The 23,237-nt window shown below is 43.7% G+C and overlaps 2 protein-coding genes across 8 annotated transcripts in view; both read right to left on the reverse strand.

Moving 5' to 3' along the window:
- Positions 1 to 8,109, reverse strand: part of LOC131109471 (SH3 and cysteine-rich domain-containing protein 2-like) — a 31,838-nt gene extending 23,729 nt beyond the window's left edge. For 2 of the 6 annotated variants that reach the window (XM_058061524.1, XM_058061520.1), the window contains exon 1: positions 5,058 to 5,819. In XM_058061524.1, coding sequence (XP_057917507.1) covers positions 5,058 to 5,147 — 90 coding nt within the window. In that variant the 5' untranslated portion in view covers positions 5,148 to 5,819. Of the gene's footprint in view, positions 1 to 5,057; positions 5,821 to 7,960 lie in introns of those variants that run through there. The other 4 variants (XM_058061522.1, XM_058061523.1, XM_058061526.1 and 1 more) reach the window with 4 other exon arrangements.
- A 196-nt stretch (positions 8,110 to 8,305) lies between these two features.
- med1 (mediator complex subunit 1) lies at positions 8,306 to 22,377 on the reverse strand. Of its 2 annotated transcripts, none has more exons than XM_058061516.1 (16): positions 22,356 to 22,377; positions 21,154 to 21,260; positions 20,995 to 21,073; positions 19,728 to 19,782; positions 19,491 to 19,623; positions 19,395 to 19,423; positions 18,224 to 18,295; positions 18,072 to 18,146; positions 17,834 to 17,997; positions 17,637 to 17,748; positions 15,517 to 15,641; positions 14,250 to 14,377; positions 13,952 to 14,153; positions 13,774 to 13,869; positions 13,587 to 13,692; positions 8,306 to 12,164 (listed from the first exon to the last, which is right to left on the reverse strand). In XM_058061516.1, the coding sequence occupies exons 2-16, from the start codon at positions 21,238 to 21,240 to the stop codon at positions 8,318 to 8,320; spliced, it is 5,310 nt and encodes a 1,769-aa protein (XP_057917499.1). In that variant the 5' UTR covers positions 21,241 to 21,260; positions 22,356 to 22,377; the 3' UTR covers positions 8,306 to 8,317. The 2 variants fall into 2 exon arrangements, with proteins under 2 accessions (XP_057917499.1, XP_057917498.1); XM_058061515.1 differs by lacking the exon at positions 22,356 to 22,377 and adding an exon at positions 21,819 to 21,974.
- Positions 22,378 to 23,237: the final 860 nt, after the last annotated feature.

Raw genomic sequence — 23,237 nt, forward strand, 5'->3', positions numbered from 1 at the left:
ACCGGCTGCTCAGAGCGTGTGCATAAATACAGGGCACCTTGCCCGACCGCGCCAGGTGGCTTCCACCACTTTATACTCCGGTTCTCCTGACCTCCGTGGCGGCGCACTGGCTGCTCTGAGTACGTGTCCGAATATAGAGCACTTTGGTGGGCCACAGCAGGTGGCTCACTCTACTCTATACTCTGGTTCTCCTGATAGTAATGATAGTAATGTGATAGTAATGTGCTAATGATATTTTGTCCATAGGTATGAATGTGAGTGTGAATGGTTGTTTGTCTATATGTGCCCTGTGATTGGCTGGCGACTAGTCCAGGGTGTACCCCGCCTCTCGCCCGAAGGCTCCAGCACCCCCCGCGACCCTCGTGAGGGTAAGCGGTAGAAAATGAATGAATGAATAAATGTATTGCAATATTTGATTTGACTAATAATAGGCTATAGTAAACCACAAGACAGCGATCAATTAATACATTTATGAATTTTTGAAACTTAATGACTGTATTCTGGATTGAGTGGTTAGCGTGCAGGCCACACAGCTAGGAGACCAGAGTTCGATTCCACCCTCTGCCATCTTTTCTCCGGGTACTCCGGTTTCCTCCCACATTCCAAAAACATGCTAGGTTAATTAGCGACTCCAAATTGTCCATAGGTATGAATGTGAGTGTGAATGGTTGTTTGTCTATATGTGCCCTGTGATTGGCTGGCGACTAGTCCAGGGTGTACCCCGCCTCTCGCCCGAAGACAGCTGGGATAGGCTCCAGCACCCCCGCGACCCCCGTGAGGATAAGCGGTAGAAAATGAATGAATGAGTATATTTCAACGTTTTCCCATAATGCATAGCATCCAAGCAAAGGATTCACTGGTGCCTGCCAGTGCGCTGCGATGACGTCCGCTTCCCTCTGGGCTCCTATATGTAAATACGGAGTCAGCAACGGGGCAGTTTGAAGATGTTATTGTTGTCACGATGTGTCTTCTGGAGGACAGCTGCTGCTTTGTGGGAGTCGAGGAGGCTAATGCTAACATGCTATGTCTTCCCCCGCGTTTTGCGCCCGGTTTGCCAGCTGCGTGATGACTTGTTGGCGACATTAGTTTCACAAGTTGGTCTTGTTACTCACAATTCCTAAACATTAAAGTTTTTAGGATTTTTTTTTTTACTTTATAAAGAGAAATTATATTTCTTCTTTATTTTGTTGGCGTCTTCTTCTTTCTATTTTTATTTTCTCCATCACCTACTGCAGGTAAAGCAAACAAAATGCAAATGTCTACCAATTCTGTGGGGAAAAGTGTTTTTCTTATGCTGGCGTGACTGGATGCTAGCTGCATAAAGGGTGATGTTCCTTTTTTCAGCCGCCCTTCCCCGCAGATGTCACGTCATGTGGGTTCGCGGGAAGTGCACAGGCACAGCGCATGAATTCAACTCCTCCGAGGATAAAAGTAGGGGGGGGAAAGGAGCGCTACTGTGCTACAGCAGTCGACAAGGGCAAGGACTCCTGTTTATCACTGTTAGCAGGGCGCTACTTGTCCTCTGACCAGGAGAGATAGGCTTGTGTGCGTCTCCTGTACATAAAGCCTATGATAAGGTGTCAGGAGATGTGATGTTTACATCTACGGAGGAGGTGCGGAGGTGCGGAGGTGAGGAAGGATGTCTCGCTGATGCTTTAAATTAATGATGAGGTGAAATTTCAATCTTGATTGAGGTTCAAATCATTTTAATACTAATAAAGCTAAGAATTAGGGTTGGGCGATATGGACCCAATGTTACAATATATCACAATATGACGATATAAAACGATAAAAAAATTCAAATTCAGCAGAGTCTTGTGTAAAAAGCTGAAATTGTAAAGAACATTTACATATTGGTAACAATCTGGATAACTTTTCTGACAGGATTTCAGCCTCTGCATAATTTAAATTAAATTAAATTAAATTAAATTAAATTAAATTAAATTTTATTTTATTCTTGCATTTTTTTCCATTTTTTTATATATAAACAAAAAAAACCTAAACTGTATTATGGAAAGCAGGAAGTGAACAAATGTAACAGTTACTGATTGTAAAAGTACCAGATGGACGGGTAGGATTTAATAAGCTTTGCTTCTTCCTACTCCTTTTTGGACATGTGGAACTGTGAACTGATTATGTGATGCATTCAATTGTAATCTGATGCATGTTCAAATGAAATTAAACCATTACCGTTATATTAAAACCGTAAAACACAACATGGTGAAAATATACTATATGCTACAGAATCTATACTGGTGTATTCCACAGGGATCTGTCCTCGCCCCATTATTGTTCAACATATGCATCCATGACATACCGGAGACAACATTATGGATATGTGGCTATGCTAACCATCTGGATATTATGGTCTAAATCAGGACATGGGTATCCTGGCAGCCTATCTGGCAACTCAGCACTGCTCCTTTAGCTTGTAAACAAAATAAGTCAGACTTTACAGTATGTCTTTATCATATTAGGTGTGCCTACCTAATGGAGTGTATTTTGCAAGATGGGATATTAGAGTGTGATGATTAAGCGAGAAGTGAAGCCAACGAGGGGAGTGGAGTGGAGGGGACGTCGAGGGAATTGAGTGAAAAGGGAAGTGTGCGGGGTAAGAAGCAAAAACTCGCCATAATTCCATCTCATAAAAACGTCTACGCTGGCTGAGACTGTGATGGGTTTTGTGCGCAGAGGCTCAGTGGAGTGGAGCTGAGCACGGATGCAAAATGCCTGCTCAGCATTTACCGGCCAGCCCGCTGAGCACTCCTACCCCCCCCCCCCCCCCCCCCTTTTCCCTGTTCCACACTGCACAACCTCAGTGGGCATGCGCGTCCGTCATTAGGAGAAGTCAACTTTGAACTACTTGATGAGAACTAGCAACGTGCACAACGCTAATTATGACCGTAAAACAGGAAATGGAAGTTATAACCATGTAGCGGTACATGCATCTATACCCTGGCTGCTCAGTACAAAATGGTTGACGCTCAGATATTGAGTGCAATAATCATTTGATACATGAATCTGGTTTCAAAATGTTAGCACAATATGGCGACAACATGGCTGACCCTTCTGTAAATTTGAAGTTTTTGCTTTATGCTAGCAAAGTCAATTCAATTAGTAAACACATTAGAAATGCGGTTAGCATGTTTGTTGATTAATTTTGAAAGTTTCTGCCACACACACAAACACAACATTTATGCCTTGGTTTACATACAGTCCCTGGTTAGCATACAATACATTGTTGTTTTGTTAATACAACTGTGTTCCTCATGGATTTGTCATTGTTAGCATTCTATTAGCTAGCTAAACAAAATAAAAGTCAGCTACATTACGTCGCCTGTCTATGATGTCATCAGCAGTTGACTCTGAGAAATGTGTTTTTATAGTGTTACATGCATAAAACAAGGTTAATTTGACCTTCTATGGAGCTGTGACTGTTCCCAAAGACACAATGTGACCGCGAGATCGACTACAACCGTCTTTCTATTTTGCCATGCAATTTTCTTTGACTCCATTTTCGGTTATTGAGGGGAAAAATACTATGGAATTGAAGAAATAACAGGAAGATGGTGGATAATTTTGCTGCCAAATTGTGTCTTTGGGAACAGAATCGCATCTTCACTGAAGGTAAAAGTAACTTAAATGTTTCATTCTTTATTTATATGTATTTAAATGCATTTCAAATTGTTTTCTTTGCATGTAAAACCATAAAAATTTATTTTGTGTTAATATTTTTGGCTTTCTAAAATTAATTAATTGGATATATATGATTTTTAAAGTCTGTTTTGGTTAGAGTTCGACCTTCTGGAAGGTCGCAACTTGTTGCTTTACAGTCGTGTTATTATGTATACTTATTTTTACACTTTATTGACATTCATGAACTGATTTTTACATTTTTACCCTCAGTTATAAACGTTACAATGATGCACAAAGTTGCCACTTTCTTGAACGCTGTGGCTAGTGTAATTTCCTGCAGTGGTTAACTTCTTTTTACACTTGCACAACAGTCGAGACGTTCAAACTGTGCTTGTGTATCCTTTCTATAGTCTGAGGATAACAGACAACACCCTATTGTGTTATTAGCAAGTCCAAGGTGGCCAGTTTTTGTGAATTACGAGCCTAGCTCGCCAGCTATAAACACAGCAAACATCTGCTCCGGGATTGGCTCATAAATTCATGGGGGGAGGGGGGGCGCCATCAACAACGTGAACGCTTGGCTCATTGATGGAGGGTCCCGGGAGATGGGGTGACGGGGGACAAAAAAATAAAAAAAAACGCTCAATGTGATTTGCAGGTGTGTTGTTGTGACTGCCAATGCTAAAAAAAAACACAGTAGGCTTAGTTAGTACCCAAAAGTACCAAAAAGTATCACAAAAATCAGTATTTTCAGCAGGTTTTTCAGAATAATGACGATGAATAAAATTGTTATATATATATGTATATATATATATATATATTCATTTTGAATATATATATTCAAAATTGTATGCATGAACTCAACACACACAAACGTCGATATCTATAGTGCAACCCTAAAGGTCAAAGTACTTAAATACTAATTAAAGCAGCTTAAACGAGTTGTGCGAGACCCACGGCTGCTACAACTAAGACCCTAGCCATATATAGGCGGGTAACTCAGAAAATTAACTAAGTATTTTTTAGTATTAACTTAGTACTTTTCATCCACAGAGCACCCACCAAGAAAAAAAAAAGACTGTATAAAGGACAAAAATGTCTCAATCCGTTCCGTACTGTTGTTCTATGGAATAAACACGGCAAGGAGATGCCAGCAAAATGACCAGGTTAATTTGCAATTACTGCGTGATACACTATTTGACTTCTTAGAAGCCAAAAATAAAAATTTCTCTATACTGAATGAGAAATCTTGACATTTTTTAATATCACAAGGGCTTGTGACGCCTAGTTTTTAGTATACTTTTAATTTTACAAAAAAAAAAAATCTCCGTACCATTTGATGGCACCCTCTGATCACGAGCGACGCACGCGCCACACTTTGAGAATCAATACTGTTAAAACAATGACAGGTGTTAGCTTACCTTTGATTCCGGCTGGCTTGGCACAGTGGCTTGCGGTCGTTGGAGGTCCCGGTGCTGTGGTTCACTCTCCTTCTCGTTGATTTCCGTCATCTCGAGTGGATTAAAAAATTTAATCCTCACTTGATAGCAAAACTGTAAGAAATGAATGGAGAAAGCTAGGCGTGTGACGACATTAACATCGTTAGTAGTCCAACGATATTCAATCCATATCGGAGCTTATTTGTGCTATAATCCAGTCAAAAGCGTCTTTAGATGATAAAACGTTTATTTACTGTGATTTTTTTATTCCGGAGCGTGGAAGCTTTCCACGAGTCGCTGCTTGGTTTCTCTCTTTTACCCACCAGCTACTTTTCACATCTCCTACCCGGACGCGCTCTACAACAACTTTGATTTCCCAGTGACGTAGCACCATTCTCCGCTCTGATTGGTCCGAATGACCAAGTACACGCCTACTAATAATAATAAGATTGCTGATTGGTCACAAATGACGATCATTACGTATTTTACGCAAAGCCACGCCTCCTTAAAAGTTTATAGCTATAAAATGTGTTTACTACTTCTTCAATGACAGCATATAAGCAGTTATATTAAAATTGAAAATTAAAAAAAAAATTATGATGGTTGATTTGGACCGTTATTACAACTGATGTGATTTGAAAACTATTTTTATATTTTGATATTTTATATTAACAAGACCTGAGGACTGGAACACACGTGTTGTGCATGTATTTTTTGCCTAAATAAAAATTTTCAAGCATAAAAAAATTTAAAAAAATAAAATTAAAAGATATGTAAGCAAACAAAATTAATTCGAGTGACCTAAACAATAATATAGGCTAGTAGGAATTAGTTACAGTAGAAGTTAACATAGCTAACATTTACTAATTATGCTGTATCATTTTTAAATTACTTAAAAATATATATGCAATTGGATAAATTGGACACAAAAAATCTCTTTGTCACAAACAGAATACAAAAGTTGTCTTAAAAAGAGGCATGTTTTGAAATGAAAAAAAAAAATCTTTGATGTTGCACACATCACAAGTATATGTGGGTCAAAGCTACTAAATGCAGATAGGCGACAAATCTCTTTCATGATGTAACACGTGAATATGCTGCAGACTTGTTACCCCCCCCCATCTCTATTATTCATCACTTTGAAGCCGTTTGCATTGGTGGCCTACATTTTTCTGCACGGATTACAATGTTAATATTGTGCATACATATTTGCATTCGTTTATGGCCATCACTACATATATTATCATTCCAGTTGCATATGCTAAATAATGAGATTGTACTTCAGTATATTTTAAAATGCATGAAAGAATAATAAAAAAAAAGATATCTAAAGTAGCCTCCTGCAGGATCATATTGTTGCACACGCCATATAAAAAGGTTTGATGACCTCCCGAGGGGGCCTTTGTGCTGGAAAATGTCGTGTCGGGGGGGGGGGAAGAAGAACCAATGGCAGAATTGATGACAAGGTACTTCTTCCCACCACTTGAGCTGACTAATAATATGCCGGTATGAAAATAGTCGATTCATTTTTGCCACTTTCGCACACTCAGCACAATTGAGGTCAGGTGAGGTCATGTGTCAACCAAATTACATTAGACCAGGGGTGGGCAAACTACGGCCCGGGGGCCACATCCGGCCCGCCAAGTGTTTGAATACGGCCCGCCCAATCTTTAGTATTTAATTTAAACTCAACATACAACCTGGCATCATGGCCTGAGCCAACCTTTTGATGGTTGTATCAATTTCGTTGTTTGACATGGTCTGTTGTTTACAAAGTGCTCCTGAAAAAAGAGACACAAGCACATAATAATAATAAAAATTAAAATAATAATTATTATATTATTATTATGGGCGGCACGGTGGTCTAGGGGTTAGCGCACAGACCTCACAGCTAGGAGACCAGGGTTCAATTCCACCCTCGGGCATCTCTGTGTGGAGTTTGCATGTTCTCCCCGTGCATGCGTGGGTTTTTCTTCCGGGTACTCCGGTTTCCTCCCACATTCCAAAAACATGCTAGGTTAATTAGCGACTCCAAATTGTCCATAGGTATGAATGTGAGTGTGAATGGTTGTTTGTCTATATGTGCCCTGTGATTGGCTGGCGACCAGTCCAGGGTGTACCCCGCCTTACGCCCGAAGACAGCTGGGATAGGCTCCAGCACCCCCCGCGACCCTCGTGAGGAAAAAGCAGTAGAAAATGAATGAATGAATATTATTATTATAACTATTATGATTATTATATTTATTATATTAATGCTAATTATTATATTAATTATATATAATAATATTGTTATATTTGCATATTTTACATAATAATAATATAATAATTATTATTTTAATTTTATTTTAATTATTATAATATTTTATTATTTTTAAAATGTTTAAATATAAATATAAAATAATAAATAATAATAGCAGATTGCATGACAATTTTACAGATACAATAATACCAGGTGGACTGTTACGTGTAAAATATATAGTCTGCCCCCCCCCGGGAATTTTGTTATATCAATGCGGCCCGCGAGTCAAAAAGTTTGCACACCCCTGCATTAGACACAGAGTTTTTTTTTTCCTGTCCTGTTTTCATGGCAATTTTTTAGACTTTTCTGTAGCAAAATCCTAAAATCAGCAGCAAAGCTAGTGCTAAGCAACAGAACACTCCTGTCATAATAGAAGATCTTTGTAATAGGCTGAATTCTTTTCCAAAATCCAGTTATTATTTAAGGTCTATGAATAACTGCGTTAAGATGCATTTAATGGTTTTAAATTACCCTAAAATAATCATGTATGGTAATTATTAACATGGAAGCCTCCTTTTGACACCACTGCCCTCTACTGTACGTTTTTGGGAAAGCCATAAAAAAATGGATTGCATTGTTTTCTTACCCGCTTTCACCGCTTGAAGATACGACTTGCAGTATTTCTACTGTTTAATTTTGCTGCTCTGTGAATAAACAAAGAAAAAATTAATTATCCATGTTAAAATGTTTAATTCGAATATTAAAATAACATTTCCAAAACAATACTATTCTCACTCTGTAATGTTTGAACAAAACTATTTTTTTTACTTCTTTTTTTTTTTTTAATTGGGGTATCTTTTTGTTTACAATAAGGCTAGAAATGATCCTATAATGAATACTTGCCATCCTAATTGTTTAAAACAGCCCAGTGTTGAATTATAAGCAACATAAATAAATAAGAGGTTAAAATGTCGTACAAAATAAAAGATGTTAAAAAAACACTTTAGAGGTTTCCGGTGAGAGCCGAGTCCATGAGGTCGTCGTCTTCGTTTCTCATGTATATGGGACTGGATCGGGACGTGCGCTCGGCGCCGAGCATGGACAACGAGGTCTCCGAGGCGGAGATGGGCGACCGGGACCAGCTGTCCGCTTTCATCGGATGCGAGGACATCCCCACCGACATGGAGGACTTCTTCTTCTCTTTGTCCCGTTCCCGATCCCGCTCCCGTTCCTTCTCCTTCTGCTTCTTCTTCTCCTTTTTGTGTTTCTTGTGTTTCTCCCCCGAGCTGAGCGGCATGGAGGTCATGTAGTCCTGGGCCGGGAGCGGTCGCACCGTTTGGTCGTCGTCGGAGCTCGGGCTGTTCTGGTGGGACTTCTCGGCCACCGAGCTGCTGCCCGACTCGCTCTCGCTGTCGTGGTTGAGCGGGGTGTGTCCCGGCGAGCGGCTGTGGCTGGGCGACGAGCGGTCATGCTTGGGGGTGGAGCCGCTGAAAAGGGGGGACGCTTTGAGGCTGGAGATCTGCGGCCGCAAGGAGTCGCCGGGGCCTTCGCTTCCTTTCTGCAGGGTCACTTTGGCCTTGATGCTCGGCGAGCCGCCGTCCGGTTTGCTGATGATGATCTTGGCCAGGCCGGTCCCGCCCACCGCGCCCGTTTTAGGGTCCATCATTTTTTTATCCCCGCTGCTCCCCCCAGTAACAGACACTTTCGCTTTTCCTTCTTTATCGGATTTTTCCCGCTTGTAGTCGCCGCTCTGCGAGGACGTGGCATGCTTGGAGGAACCCATGTTTGAAGCGCCGATGCTGGGGACGTTTCCGGGAGCGCCGCCGGCTGGGGGACCGAAACCAGCGCCGCCCCCGGGTGGTCCGACTTCGCAGCCGTCCTCCCCCACGCCTCCGCTGCCCACACTCTTCAGTTTGTCGATGACAGCTGTGAGAGACGGCTTCTTGTTGCGACTTGGAGACTTTCCCTTGGCGTTTGGGTTGTTTGCGTTGTTCTGGCCCGAACCGCCGCCGCCGCCGCCGCTGCTGCTTCCTCCTCCGCCGCTCCCACCTCCACCACTTCCGCTCCCTCCTCCTCCCCCACCGCCTCCACTTCCTCCGCCCCCGTATTGAGACTGCGAACTTCCGGAGAAGCCCATGGAAGCAGATGAAGATGACGAGGACGAGTTGGACGACGATGACGAAGAAGATGCGGAAGCCGAGGAGGTCATTGGCTTCTGGGAACTCATACCTCCGCTGGAAGAGGACTTGGATCCACCAGAGCCGCCTCCCCCTGAACCCATTGGTGACTTGGCCTTGGAGGAAGGCGGTGTCCCCGGGACTTGGGACTGTTGAATCTTCATCGGGGAAGACAACTTCTCCCCGGAGCTACCGGAGCGGGAATGAGAAGGCGAGATGTTCGGCTTTATGCTCGGATTCATAAGCGACCCCGGCGGCTTCCCACCTTGTGTTTTTATCTTGTTGCCGCTCCCAATCCCGCCTCCGCCGCTTCCTGCGCCGGAGAGCCCGTGTTTGGTGATTGGGGAAGATCCCGGTTTGCCGACGCCCATTCCCTGAGAGGAACCTTTCGACTGTGACGGTCCCACGCTAATCCCCGATGAACTTGTCGACTTGGAGCTGTTTCCTTGCGCTATGGAGCCTTCCTTGGACTTGATCTTCCCGGAAGAAGAATGGGAATGGTGGCTTTTGCTGCTACTTGTCCCGCCTCCTCCTCCCGTTCCGCTTGAGGCGGAGCTGCTGGACGTGTAGCTGCTGTGGGAGCTTTTCCCGCCGGTTATTGTCCCTTTCGGAAGTTGAATTGTGATTTTGGGAATGGGTGGCGTGGCGCCGCCGGGTGGGGTCTGCGAGCATCCGGAACTCCCCGGAGACTTGGAACCTCCGCCGCTGAGGCTCCCGCCGGAGCCGGAGCCGCCGCTGGGAGGCGTGTACGGGCGTCCCCCTGAGCTGTGAGAAGGAGACTTCCCGTCCGGGTCCAGCTTTTTACGCTTCGGGGGCTTATCTTTGGACTTGCCCTCACTGGATGGAGTCCGACTACGTTTGACCTGTTTGCCCTCAGTTGACATGCTTCCCATTCCGGAGTTGCTACTCCCGTTGCCTCCGTTCTCGTCCTTTTGGCGCATGAGGCTTTGCTGTTTGACTTTGGACTCTGTGCTTTTAAAATCAGCACAAACCGGTCCCAAGCCCATCATAAGGGGGCTCTGGGAGCCGCCCACGTGAGTGTCTCCCAGATCAGGCGCCTGTCCCAAAAGGGGTTTACCAGAGCCGCTGTTGCCGACAAAAAACATCCCCATATCAAACGGGTCTTTGAGTGAAGGTTCCGGAGTGTTCTGCCCATGCGGTGTGGGGTTCTGGGGTGTACCCGACGGCGTGTTCTGCTGACTGCTCCCGCCAAAGCCCTTCACCAGCTCCATGTCGCCGTCGGCGCTCGGTGAGCTGTCCTCAAAGCAGCCGTGGCCCGAGCTCAGCAGGTCAGGGTTGAAGTCCGCAGCATCGGTGAAGAAGTTAGTGGAGGAGGAATCGCTAGTGGGGGTGGCAGCCGCCTCCGCAATGAGGTCGGCGGCATCTGTGAAAGGGTTCTCGTTGCTGTTGGTGTTGAAGATGTCGACCGAGTCAAACACGGCGCTGCCCTGGCCTGAACTGGAAGAGTCCCGAATGGGTGTTCCCAGCGGGCCCCCGTCATCCACAGCGCCGCCCATGGGATGCTGACTATGGGTTCCGCTGCTGGCTTTGCCGGTTTGTTCTGGCAAATCGGACAAAATTTCCGTAATATCCGGTCCGATGCTATCAGAGCTGGAGAGGCGTACTATGCGGGGCGGTACGGCGCCCGGGGGCAGCTGTTGCTGAGGTTGGACGTGAGACGGCGGGTAAGGCATGCTGGGCCCGGACGGCGGCGTTCCGCATTGGCTTGGGGCTGGTGTGATGCTGTGGGGCGTGTCCAAGCCGTCGCCCGCCAGGTTGACGTCAAAGATGGAGTTCTGGGACGCGTCGACGTCCATGGAGAGGAGCTCGCGGTGGAAGTCGTCCTCGTGCGTGACTGCGTGGTGTGGATGGTGCTGCGACATGGAGGACCCCTGTTGGGGCTTCATGCCGATAGGGCCTGCTGGTCCCCCTGCGGCAGGAGTCCCAGGTATCCCGCTACCTTTTTCTCCGACTCGAGGACGCTTCTTTTTGCCTTTTGTGCCACCTCCGGGGCAAGCCCCCCCCATGCTGTCGGTACGAGGTGACCCAGACGACGAATTCTGTCTCTCTAATGGACTGGAGCCGTAAAGCGCGGCAAAGTCCTGTGAGGGGTTGTCCTTCAACAAGTTCATCAGCATGGGATGGTTCTTGGTGTTGCTGGCAGGCGACGACGTTGGCGGCGGCGTCTGGTGGGGCTGGGGTGCGTTCTGGGAGTTGGGACTGGAACCGACACTCCCCGTTATCTGGAGAAGACTGGTCAGGATCGGATTTTGCGTGACTTTGCTGTAGTCGTCCGAATGACCTTGACCTTGCTGCTGCTGCTGCTGACCCAACTGCTGCTGCTGCCCGGTCATCCCACCTTGAGCTTGGCACTCCGCTCCTTGGCCTTGGCGTTCATTGCGAGACATCCCCAAAAGAGACGTGATTGGACCAGCAAAACCGGACCCACCGGGGGGTCCTGTGGGTGTGCTGCCGCCCGTGAGTCCCAGCAGTCCAATCGGGTTTGCTACCTCCCCGCTCGCCATGTTGTAGGTGGGACTGCCGGATGGTGGTGGGTTATTCTTCACCATGGTCTCCACGGTCTGTGCTATCAAAGAGAGTGCAGGAGTGTCTGCCTGGATGGTCTCAGCTTTCCGGCGGATGGCCCGCATCGTCACAGGGATGGACATGCATCTAAAACAGAGGAAAACGTGTGAAACGTTCAGTTTTGCTAGTACGACAATAAAGTACACATGTTACTATTTTAAGCAGAAAAGACTCCATTATAGTCAGAAATGATGTTTGGTGCTTAACTAGTTTTTCTTCTCATTTCTGTTGGCTTAATAGGACTCTTCAAGCACCTTTTGGGGTCATTTAGTTTATGGCTGTCCTGTGTGCATTTAACTGCGAGGTTGAAACACAATTCTTTGTCTTAACCCTTCCCCACCCTTAACCCCTTAAGGGTGGCGAAGGGTGGGGAATCCCATAACGCATTTTATCTAGAGAATAGATGGATGGTAGGTGCTTCAATGCTGCCTCTGTCCACCAGAGACAGCCAGAAAAGCCCAGAGGGAAGCGGACGTCATCGCAGCGCAATGGCAGCCACCAATGAATCCTTTGCTTGGATGCTATGCATTATGGGAAAACGTTGAAATATACTCATTCATTCATTTTCTACCGCTTATCCTCACGAGGGTCGCGGGGGTGCTGGAGCCTATCCCAGCTGTCTTCGGCTGCACAGTGACCGAGTGGTTAGCCACACAGCTAGGAGACCTGGGTTTGATTCCCTGCTCGGCCATCTCTGTGTGGAGTTTGCATGTTCTCCCCGTGCATGCGTGGTACTTCGGTTTCCTCCCACATTCCAAAAACATGCTCGGTTAATTGGCGGGGTGCTGGAGCCTATCCCAGCTGTCTTCAGGTGAAAGGCGGGTTTCCAACCTGGACTGGTGGCCAGCCAATCACAGGGCACATATAGACAAACAACCATTCACACTCACATTCATACCTATGGACAATTTGGAGTCGCTAATTAACCTAGCATGTTTTTGGAATGTGGGAGGAAACGGGAAGAACATGCAAACTCCACACAGAGATGCCTGAGGGTGGAATTCTAGCTGTGAGGCCTGCACGCTAACCACTTGGCTACAGTGCAGCCCGTTCAAAAATATATATTTTTTAAATTTAAATTAAATATATAATAGCTGGGCGGCACGGTGGTCTAGTGGTTAGCGCACAGACCTCACAGCTAGGAGACCAGGGTTCAATTCCACCCTCGGGCATCTCTGTGTGGAGTTTGCACGTTCTCCCCGTGCATGCGTGGGTTTTCTCCGGGTACTCCGGTTTCCTCCCACATTCCAAAAACATGCTAGGTTAATTAGCGACTCCAAATTATCCATAGGTATGAATGTGAGTGTGAATGGTTGTTTGTCTATATGTGCCCTGAGATTGGCTGGCAACCAGTCTAGGGTGTACCCCGCCTTACGCCCAAAGACAGCTGGGATAGGCTCCAGCACCCAGCCAATTAACCTAGCACCCCCCGCGACCCTCGTGAGGAAAAGCGGTAGAAAATGAATGAATGAATGAATATAATGGCTGTAATGCTGTAAATATCCTTACCTTTGGACCACCTTGGTAATGAAGTCATCAGTACAGATCAAAGCATCTGACAGTCCTTTATATAGTTTGCAGGACACTTGTCTGGAGTCTATCACATCCATTACCACTAGGGGGGGGGGACGACACATTAATTGATAAACAAAATCTGATGTTGCTCATTGTTGTGACATGCGTACTGAGTACTTACCGCAAACTAATGACTCATTGACAGGATGTTGAAAAGAGACGCTGAAACTGGAGTCGGTCAGAGGACAGACCTCAAACTGCAGCAAGCCAATGTTGTCTAATAATAGCAAATTGAAAAACACTCAAAAATTAACAAATCCGCGTCGCTGGTTGATCAATTCCGGACAAAAGGTCCAAACCTTCTTTGATAGACGTCCGCTTCACGCAGCTGCCAATCAAGGTGTTGTAGGCCGCCTGGTGCCGAATGATGTCCAGCAAGAGGGGCACCTGAGCCGGGTGGCGAAATGGGATCTTGGTTACCAAGGCGCCTTGGAGAGAATGACCGTCCTGCACCGGGGCGTCGCCGTTCAGGAAGTAACAATGCTGCTGGTCTGGTAACACCTGTAAGAACAGATAGATTGTGAATAACCTTGTTCGGAATGGTTATCATATCCCACTTTATCCCATTTTATGGGATGCAGTTCCGATGCTGCTTACTGAGTAGAAGTGCATGTTGTGTGAGGGTGGCAGCGTGGTTCCGCCCTCCTCCGTTGGCTGTAGCTGGCTCTGGACTATTAGCTGGTAGAGGGTAGACAAACTGGGTGTGCTCTCAAATATAGGAATACCTGGGAATTACACACACACAGAAAGGGAGTTCTTTCAGAAAGAGTGTTTTTTTATAGGTTATCACATGGTTTGTCTGGTATCAGGCCAGGTATCATGCCCCCAAGTGTCGATACTAGCACGCGGGGGCATGATACCGGGCCTGATACCAGACAAACCATGTGATGATCTTATTATCACATACAGTAAACCTCGGATATATCGGATTCAATTGTTCCCACTGGTTTTGTCCGATATAAGCGGAATCCGTTATATGCGTATACCGGAAAATGTCCGTTTTACGCATATATCGGATTTATATCCGGTATATGCGTAAATCGGATTTTATCCGTTATAAAAAGGCACTTCCTTGACTATGTTTCCAATGTACCTGGCAACGCTGCAAATGACGTCGTATAGCGGCCTGTCACGATTCGGCGAATCGGAGCGCCACGATGCGGCCATCCGATATATGCGAGGGAAATTTAATGGAAATGCATTGGAACGGGACTGGAGATTTTGTCCGAAATAGGCGAAATCCGTTATAAAAAAATCTGATATATGCAATGAATTTTTATTGGAAATGCATTACAGAAAAATTGGTTCTTTTTTATCTGTCCGTTGTGAGCGAATTTCCGATATATCCGAGTCCGATATATCCGAGGTTTACTGTACTATTTAATCATGAGCTTATTATCACGTACTATTTAATCAAAAGACCATTTTGTTTCCAGAAAATGTTCAGTTTATATGTATTATATGTATTATATGTATTATATCTAAATCTATATTTATCAACAGTCTTATCTTATCAATGTCTGACAATTAAAGTTCCATTAATCAAAGTTTGGGTTTTTTGGTGACTGGAGAAGCACTAGGCACTGAGCACTCGTGCGCTGTTCTCTGATTGGTTGTTTCACGGGCACGATACCAGAGCAGCACGCTCTGAGCGGACAGCTACGGGGGCTGATACTGGACGTGGTTAAACTCTATATTTTATCAGTATCACTGCCCTGGGCATTGACACAGTATCATTTCCGCATTTTCCCGTATCATTAAATGGCCGGTTTCTAGAGTACAGGGCTAATTAATACTGTAGTATGTGATAAAAACGTGTTTCTTTGCCCTGCACATCAATTTCAAAAATTCAGGTGAAGCTTACCTGTAGCATTGCCTAGTCGTTGAATGAAGGACAGGGAGAAAGGCATGGGGTGGTTCATCTTGAGGAAGAAACAGGCAGGCAGGTCCACACAGTTGGAGTTGGTCACCGTGGAAAAGGAAGGGGTTCTGAAACAAAAAGCATAGAGCATCTATTAAATATCCGAAAAGGCCGGTCCATTATTTGCATTATAAGGGGATTTTCTGGGAATGTTCCTTGTCGTTTCAAGTTTCAAGCAACTTTGTATTTAGCAAATATTATGGTAATGGTAATGGTTTGATTTCATTTGAACATGCATCAGATTACAATTGAATGCATCACATAATCAGTTCACAGTTCCACATGTCCAAAAAGGAGTAGGAAGAAGCAAAGCTTATTAAATCCTACCCCTCCTACCCCTTTTACAATCAGTAACTGTTACATTTGTTCACTTCCTGCTTTCTTAATATAGTTTAATTGTTTTTGATATTAAATTAAATTAAATTAAGCATATCATGACTGGGGCGGCACGGTGGTCTAGGGGTTAGCGCGCAGACCTCACAGCTAGGAGACCAGGGTTCAATTCCACCCTCGGGCATCTCTGTGTGGAGTTTGCATGTTCTCCCCGTGCATGCGTGGGTTTTCTCCGGGTACTCCGGTTTCCTCCCACATTCCAAAAACATGCTAGGTTAATTGGCGACTCCAAATTGTCCATAGGTATGAATGTGAGTGTGAATGGTTGTTTGTCTATATGTGCCCTGTGGCTGGCGACCAGTCTAGGGTGTACCCCGCCTTACGCCCGAAGACAGCTGGGATAGGCTCCAGCACCCCCCGCGACCCTCGTGAGGAAAAAGCGGTAGAAAATGAATGAATGAATATCATGACTGGTTCAAGACTCTTCATCCTTGTACAATCAGTAACTGTTACATTTGTTCACTTCCTGCTTTCTGAATATAGTTTACGTTTTTTTGTTTTTTTTTTTCATTCACTACCGCTTTTTCCTCACGAGGGTCGCGGGGGTGCTGGAGCCTATCCCAGCTGTTTTGTTTTATTTTATTTTACTTTATTATTATTTTTCACGTACCGAAGTACAAGGTGATACAGTAAACCTCGGATATATCGGACTCGGATATATCGGAAATTCGCTCACAACGGACAGATAAAAAAGAACAAATTTTTCTGTAATGCATTTCCAATAAAAATTAATTGCATACATCGGATTTTTTATAACGGATTTCGCCTATTTCGGACAAAATGTCCAGTCCCGTTCCAATGCATTTCCATTAAATTTCCCTCGCATATATCGGATGGCCGCATCGTGGCGCTCCGATTCGCCGAATCGTGACAGGCCGCTATACGACGTCATTTGCAGCGTTTGCAGCGTTGCCTGCGTGTCCAGGTACATTGGAAACATAGTCAAGGAAGTGCCTTTTTATAACGGATAAAATCCGATTTACGCATATACCGGATATAAATCCGATATATGCGTAAAACGGACATTTTCCGGTATACGCATATAACGGATTTCGCTTATATCGGACAAAACCAGTGGGAACAATTGAATCCGATATATCCGAGGTTTACTGTATGACCATCCAATGACATAATGGGTACCATAGTAAGTGTCAATATAGTGATATATATATATATATATATATATATATATATATATATATATATATAGCACATCATGACTGGTTCAAGACTCTTCATCCTTGTATTTAGCAAACATCAACTGCTTGTATTGTTTCTTGAATTGGCTCATCGTTGTGCATTGTTTGAGGGTCTTACTCAATTAATTCCATAGTTTGATTCCACATACTGAAATGCTATGGCTTTTTAACGTAGTCCTAGCATAGAAGTGTTTCAAATGTAGTTCTTCCCTGAGATCATATTTCTCCTCTCTTGTAGAGAAGTACTGGATGACATTTTTAGCTAATTGGTTGTTTTTAGCCTTATGCATTTTATGCAAAGTTTTTTGTATGTTTTTTTTAATCACTTTTTCAAAATCCAGAGATATACAGCTGGAATAGGTGCAGATTCTGTAAGATCTAGAAAGCTTCCTGTGCTGGTTATTGTGTGTAGCTGCTTGAAAAGGAGTCCGCAACTCACTACAGAAGAAAAAAAAGCGACTGCATGCCTACCCTTTGCTATCCACCGGGTGTGAGCCGGTGATGAGTGGTGCAATGGGGAGCTTGCAGGTGTTGGCGGTCCCCTCGATGGTGACCGAGACGCTGACACCCAGTGAGCGTGGCACTGTAAGGAGAGTTAGTTTTGAAGAACAATCAAAAACACTAAGATGGATGTACTCATCTGTGTCGTTTTCCTTAAGTGTGCTCACTATTGGCATCTGTCAGGTTAAGGTGGACGCCCATTCCCTCCTCGAAAACGTCATACGGGGAGACGTAACACTGAAGAGAAACAAGATGACCGCCACTCCTGGCTGTCAGCAGGCCAACACTGCCATGTAGAATTGTCTCCACTGTATTAGCATTAGTTGCTAACCTAAATAGAGTAAAAAAACACACATTTGTACAAATTAGAAGACTAGTGTTGGGTCAAATGTGCCGTGAACTCACCGGAACATGTGCATCATCTTGGTGAGATCAAGTTCGAGAGACTGCAGTGCGATATACATCTTGGTTTTTAATTTACTGCAAGACAAAAAAAAAAAAAAAAATCAGTCGCAAATCATTTCCAACACAAAAAAATGTAACATGTTTGAACTTACTTGTCTCCAGGGAGCTTGTATAAGTCAACAAGTCCTTTTAGATGTTTGGAAAACTCCTCAAAGTTCTTCTCCCTTTATCATAAAACACAGAAAGAATACATTTATGTGTCAAATTATTTTAAAAAATGATCATCAGATACTCGAATCTAGGAAAAGCATCCCTGATCCGTTCCAGTAAGGAAGTAAAAAAGTAAAATATAAATTAAATTTAAATATATGTCGATGACAACACCACTGAAGACAAAATGCATTTTTAAATGAAACTTTTTATTGTTAAGGAAGTTAAGGGAAAAGTGACTGCCCCCTCATCCTAATAACTGGTTGTGCCACCCTTAGCAGCAACAAGTGCAATCAAGCGTTTGCAACAACTTGCAATGAGTCTCTTTTGTGCTGTGGAGGAATTTTGGCCCACTCATCTTTGCAGAATTGTTGTAATTCAGTAACACTGGAGGGTTTTCAAGCATTGACTACCATTTTAGGGTCAAGACACATCATCTCATTAGGATCCATAGGTATGAATGTGAGTGTGAATGGTTGTCTATATGTGCCCTGTGATTGGCTGGCTACCATTCCAGGGTGTACCCCGCCTATCGGCAGAAGTCAACCTGCGACTCTATTGGGGATAAGCGGTATAGAAAATGGATGGATGGATACTATATTTAGAATAATCATGACATTCAAAGCACAGTTATGGCGAGGGACAACTGGAAAGGTGAAATAAAATAAAAGCAAAAATATTAGATAGATAGATAGATAGATAGATAGATAGATAGATAGATAGATAGATAGATAGATAGATAGATAGATAGATAGATAGATAGATAGATAGATAGATAGATAGATAGATAGATAGATAGATAGATAGATAGATAGATAGATAGATAGATAGATAGATAGATAGATAGATAGATAGATAGATAGATAGATAGATAGATAGATAGATAGACTCCCTTTATTGTCATTGCACAAAAACACAGTAGTGAAATTGCCAACGAAATGTCGTTGCCTGGCTCCCATATAATAACAGACACAAAAGAAGATAAGTGATAATAAATAATAATAATAATAGTAATGTGGAGAATAAATAGATACAGTATTATGAATGAAAACTGGTAAAAATCATACAAATATGTTGAATGAGTAATAAAATACAATGAAATCGAACACTTACCTCAAATGTTGAATCAACTCGGGACAGCTCTGTAACAAAAAAAAAATACATTAGCATCCACAAAATATGTGACATTTCTAAATGCAACGTGCTCACCGTGGGGTTTTCGCCCTGATGAGCCACTTTGACGTCCACAAGCTGACCCCCGCTGTCAAGCTGCACCTCCACGTAAAACATATCTGAGGTGATGTAGCACTCGGTTCCGGATGGGCTCAGGTGGGAGCCAAGCCTGCACAGAAAAACAATCACAATAATGAAAGAATTGTCATTTATACACTTTGACTGTTATTATTTTAAACAGGAAATTGTGTAAAAAAAAAAGAGAATACTCACATGTTTTGTCTCGCTATGGACTCTAAACGATCTGTCATGGAGGGTAAAGATGAGACTGAAAAACAAGAGAAAAAATTATTTTATTTTTGGAGTCTCATTGGCAAAAAAAACATCGTTAGTACGCAAAAGTGCATAATGCATTACCACAATATGAATGATATGCCTTTATTCGTCCCTCAGTGGGGAAATTTGCATGATGGGGGGGGGGGGGGGGGGACAACACTAGGAGAGGGGAGGGGAAAAAACAACTCCAAACTAGACTCTTAGATGAAGGAATACAATATAAACCAATATTATACATGTAGTAAGTGCTCTGAACAAAACCAGGGCTTTATATACATTTTTTAAATGTAATAATGATTTGGAGTGCATGAGAAATTGTTTGGCAATAGTGCGGGAGCGCCTTGGGAGTGTGGCCAATCATAGCAGACTGCGAGGGGTATGAATAAATTAAAACAGATATTATGGAAATATAAGAAAATATAGCGGCGGCACGGTGGTCGAGTGGTTAGCGCGCAGACCTCACAGCTAGGAGACCAGGGTTCAATTCCACCCTCGGCCATCTCTGTGTGGAGTTTGCATGTTCTCCCCGTGCATGCGTGGGTTTTCTCCTGGTACTCCGGTTGCCTCCCACATTCCAAAAACATGCTAGGTTAATTAGCGACTCCAAATTGTCCAAAGGTATGAATGTGAGTGTGAATGGTTGTTTGTCTATATGTCTATATGCGACCAGTCCAGGGTGTACCCCGCCTCTCACCCAAAGTCAGCTGGGATAGGCTCCAGCACCCCCCGCTACCCTTGTGAGGAAAAGCGGTAGAAAATGAATGAATGAAGGAAATATAGCCGGAATAGGTGCATATTCTGGAAGATGTAGAAAGCTCTCGGTGCAGGTTATCTTATGTAGCTGTTATAGGAGTCCACAACTCAATACAAAGGGCCGAAAATTAGCATAATAAGTCACATATAGCGTTAGATGAAGCTGCTGGATGCTGACCACTTCAAATGCACATCTTCTATCCGGTCGTCCATTTTCTATGTCATCCATTTTGTCATATTCTCATGAGGGTCCCGGGGGTATGCTGGAGTCTGCTACTGCATCTTGTGGAGTTAATTTACAATCAGGAGGTTGCCTACAGCCACAGCTGTTAAGATTTTTTGACCTGGCCTTAATTAGAAATTATTATTTGCTTCTGTCAATCTCACACAGGCAACTATATGACCCCATTTCCTTAAAAAAAAAAAACAACTTTAATGTTGACATACTGACCTTTAAGTGCCCTCTGCAGGGTCTCCAAACAAGTGAGCAGCAACTGGTGGCCAGCAGCGTTCATCATACCACGTTTCTCCTATGAAACAGGACAAAAGATGTACTTTGTTCATGGTAATAAATGCAAGCAGGGTATCCTGTGCTACCGTGGTGTCTTACCATAGCCTGACGCACAACTTTAGAGGTCTCCTGCCACGGACGGGTGGCGTTATGTTTGGCGTGAAGCCTCTCCAGCAAGGCGGCCATGCGACTCTGCTTTTCAGCTTCTGAAATAAAAAAAGTGAATGATGTTGATGTTGTCTTTTGAGTGCTGGGTACTGTACTGTATTGGGCACTGTATGTACATCACACAAATAAAAAACATCTGCAAATTTGAACCAAAACAACAACATAAGAAACAAAACTACAAAGCATATAATCACTGTAATAAGTGCATATTAACAACAGATTACAATCAATCTTCCAAAAAGTCTCCAAACCAAGTTGCCGTTAAATGCTTTACCTAATAATGCATTAAAAACACGAACAACTGAAATCGTTTAAAGTGCTAACTACTATAGTTGCTATACATCAGTATGTACATGTTTACTACTGCATTTAAACAGCATTTTGTGAATAACCGTACTTTAATAACCGTACTTTAATAACCGTATAACAGCATAATTCACTGTAACTATTATTACATTATTAAAGTGAAATTAACATCATTCAAAGAGGCTACATTGTTGGCTAACTTATTGTTAGCTAACTTGCACTTGAGCTATTGGTTGAACTAGTCGAGCGGGCACAGCGAATAAAAAAAAAACACTAATACTAATGCTTACCTGTCACCTCTTCGGTTTTTACCCGGTCCGAATGAGACTGGGTCGCACCTTGCGGCACCGAGAGGGAAAGTTCTGTTGCGGGACTGCCCTGCATAGCTACACCAGGCCCCGCCGCCATTGTGCTAGCTTGTTCTCCCTGTGCAATCGGGCTTCCGTAGTTTACCATAATGCTCATACAATGAGGTAAGGCTATTTTTGTGATTTTATTTTTATTTTTCCAAACGTAGGCTGGAATATACCACCTGATTATGACCTTTAATGTTTAACACTCTAAAAAAAATCACATAACTCTAAAATGTATCGCAATTAATAAAGTCCCAAATTTAATTTTCCGTTGTAATACCTCATTTGTACACCAGATGGTGCACAATTGCCGTAATGTAGCAATCCCTGTTTTGGCGATGGTTCGCTGAAAAAATTAAAAATTAAAACACCAAACTCCAAAACCTTGATGAATGCTGTCTTTTAACGATGTGTACATTTTTATCACCGATAGGTAATTAAGCAACTCGATGAGAGGGAAATACAAACACACACCTGAGCCCACTGAACAGCTGAGCCTGTGCCAGTGAAGACTCTCTGGGGAGGATTTTCCCACCAACCATTATGACCTGCCCGAGAGAGAGCACTATTATATATGTATGTGTGTGTGTGTGTGTGTGTGTGCGTGTGTGTGCATACATGTGAGCATTTGTGCATGTGCAAAGATCAATTTGGGAACATGATAAAAAACACACTTATTTGCATACTCATGAGATGGCTGCAGACAGACTGGCATGATGTTTTGGGAGAGGGTGGTGGTGGGGGGGGTGTCTCTTTGTAATTGATGTGCCCCACCAGAGCTTTATGCTGGAAGATGAGGAGGGCACTGGTGCCAAAAACAGTAGTCGGAGAAAAGGGGAAAAGGATGCGCTGGCCTTTGGGGAGGTACTGTCGTGGGCTGAAACAGTGCCCATCAATCCGAGGCTAGTTCACCTTATCATGCCAATTGGTGCGGGGGGACCGTGCACACGCCAAAGGAAGGTGGCGGCGGCGGTGGTGGCGGCGGTGGTGGTGGCACAGGGACTGATACTGGCACAGCGGCTAAGCCCTTGCTAATCCTCACAGTGGATGTAAACAGTGCCATGACCGAGATCCAGCACCGTGCAGAGTCAGTCAGATTTGAGTTTACAAAAGTTCTGTGTTGGTTCTTGAATCAAAACATTGCAGAAGATCCAGTCTTGATAAGGTATAAACATCACCATTGAAAGAAATCCTACCACTCTAAATGGTCTTAATTTAATACTCGAATCAAATACATCTACATACTACAATTTCCAATATGTTCTAGAATTAAATTATTCTAGATAAGCAAAATGGATTGAATTGAATAAATGGATTTGTCTCAGTCGAGATGAGCTAATCGCCATCCTTGAGTTG

The sequence above is a fragment of the Doryrhamphus excisus genome, chromosome 22 (genome assembly GCF_030265055.1).
Source record: "Doryrhamphus excisus isolate RoL2022-K1 chromosome 22, RoL_Dexc_1.0, whole genome shotgun sequence".
In the NCBI taxonomy this organism is placed as follows: domain Eukaryota; kingdom Metazoa; phylum Chordata; class Actinopteri; order Syngnathiformes; family Syngnathidae; genus Doryrhamphus; species Doryrhamphus excisus.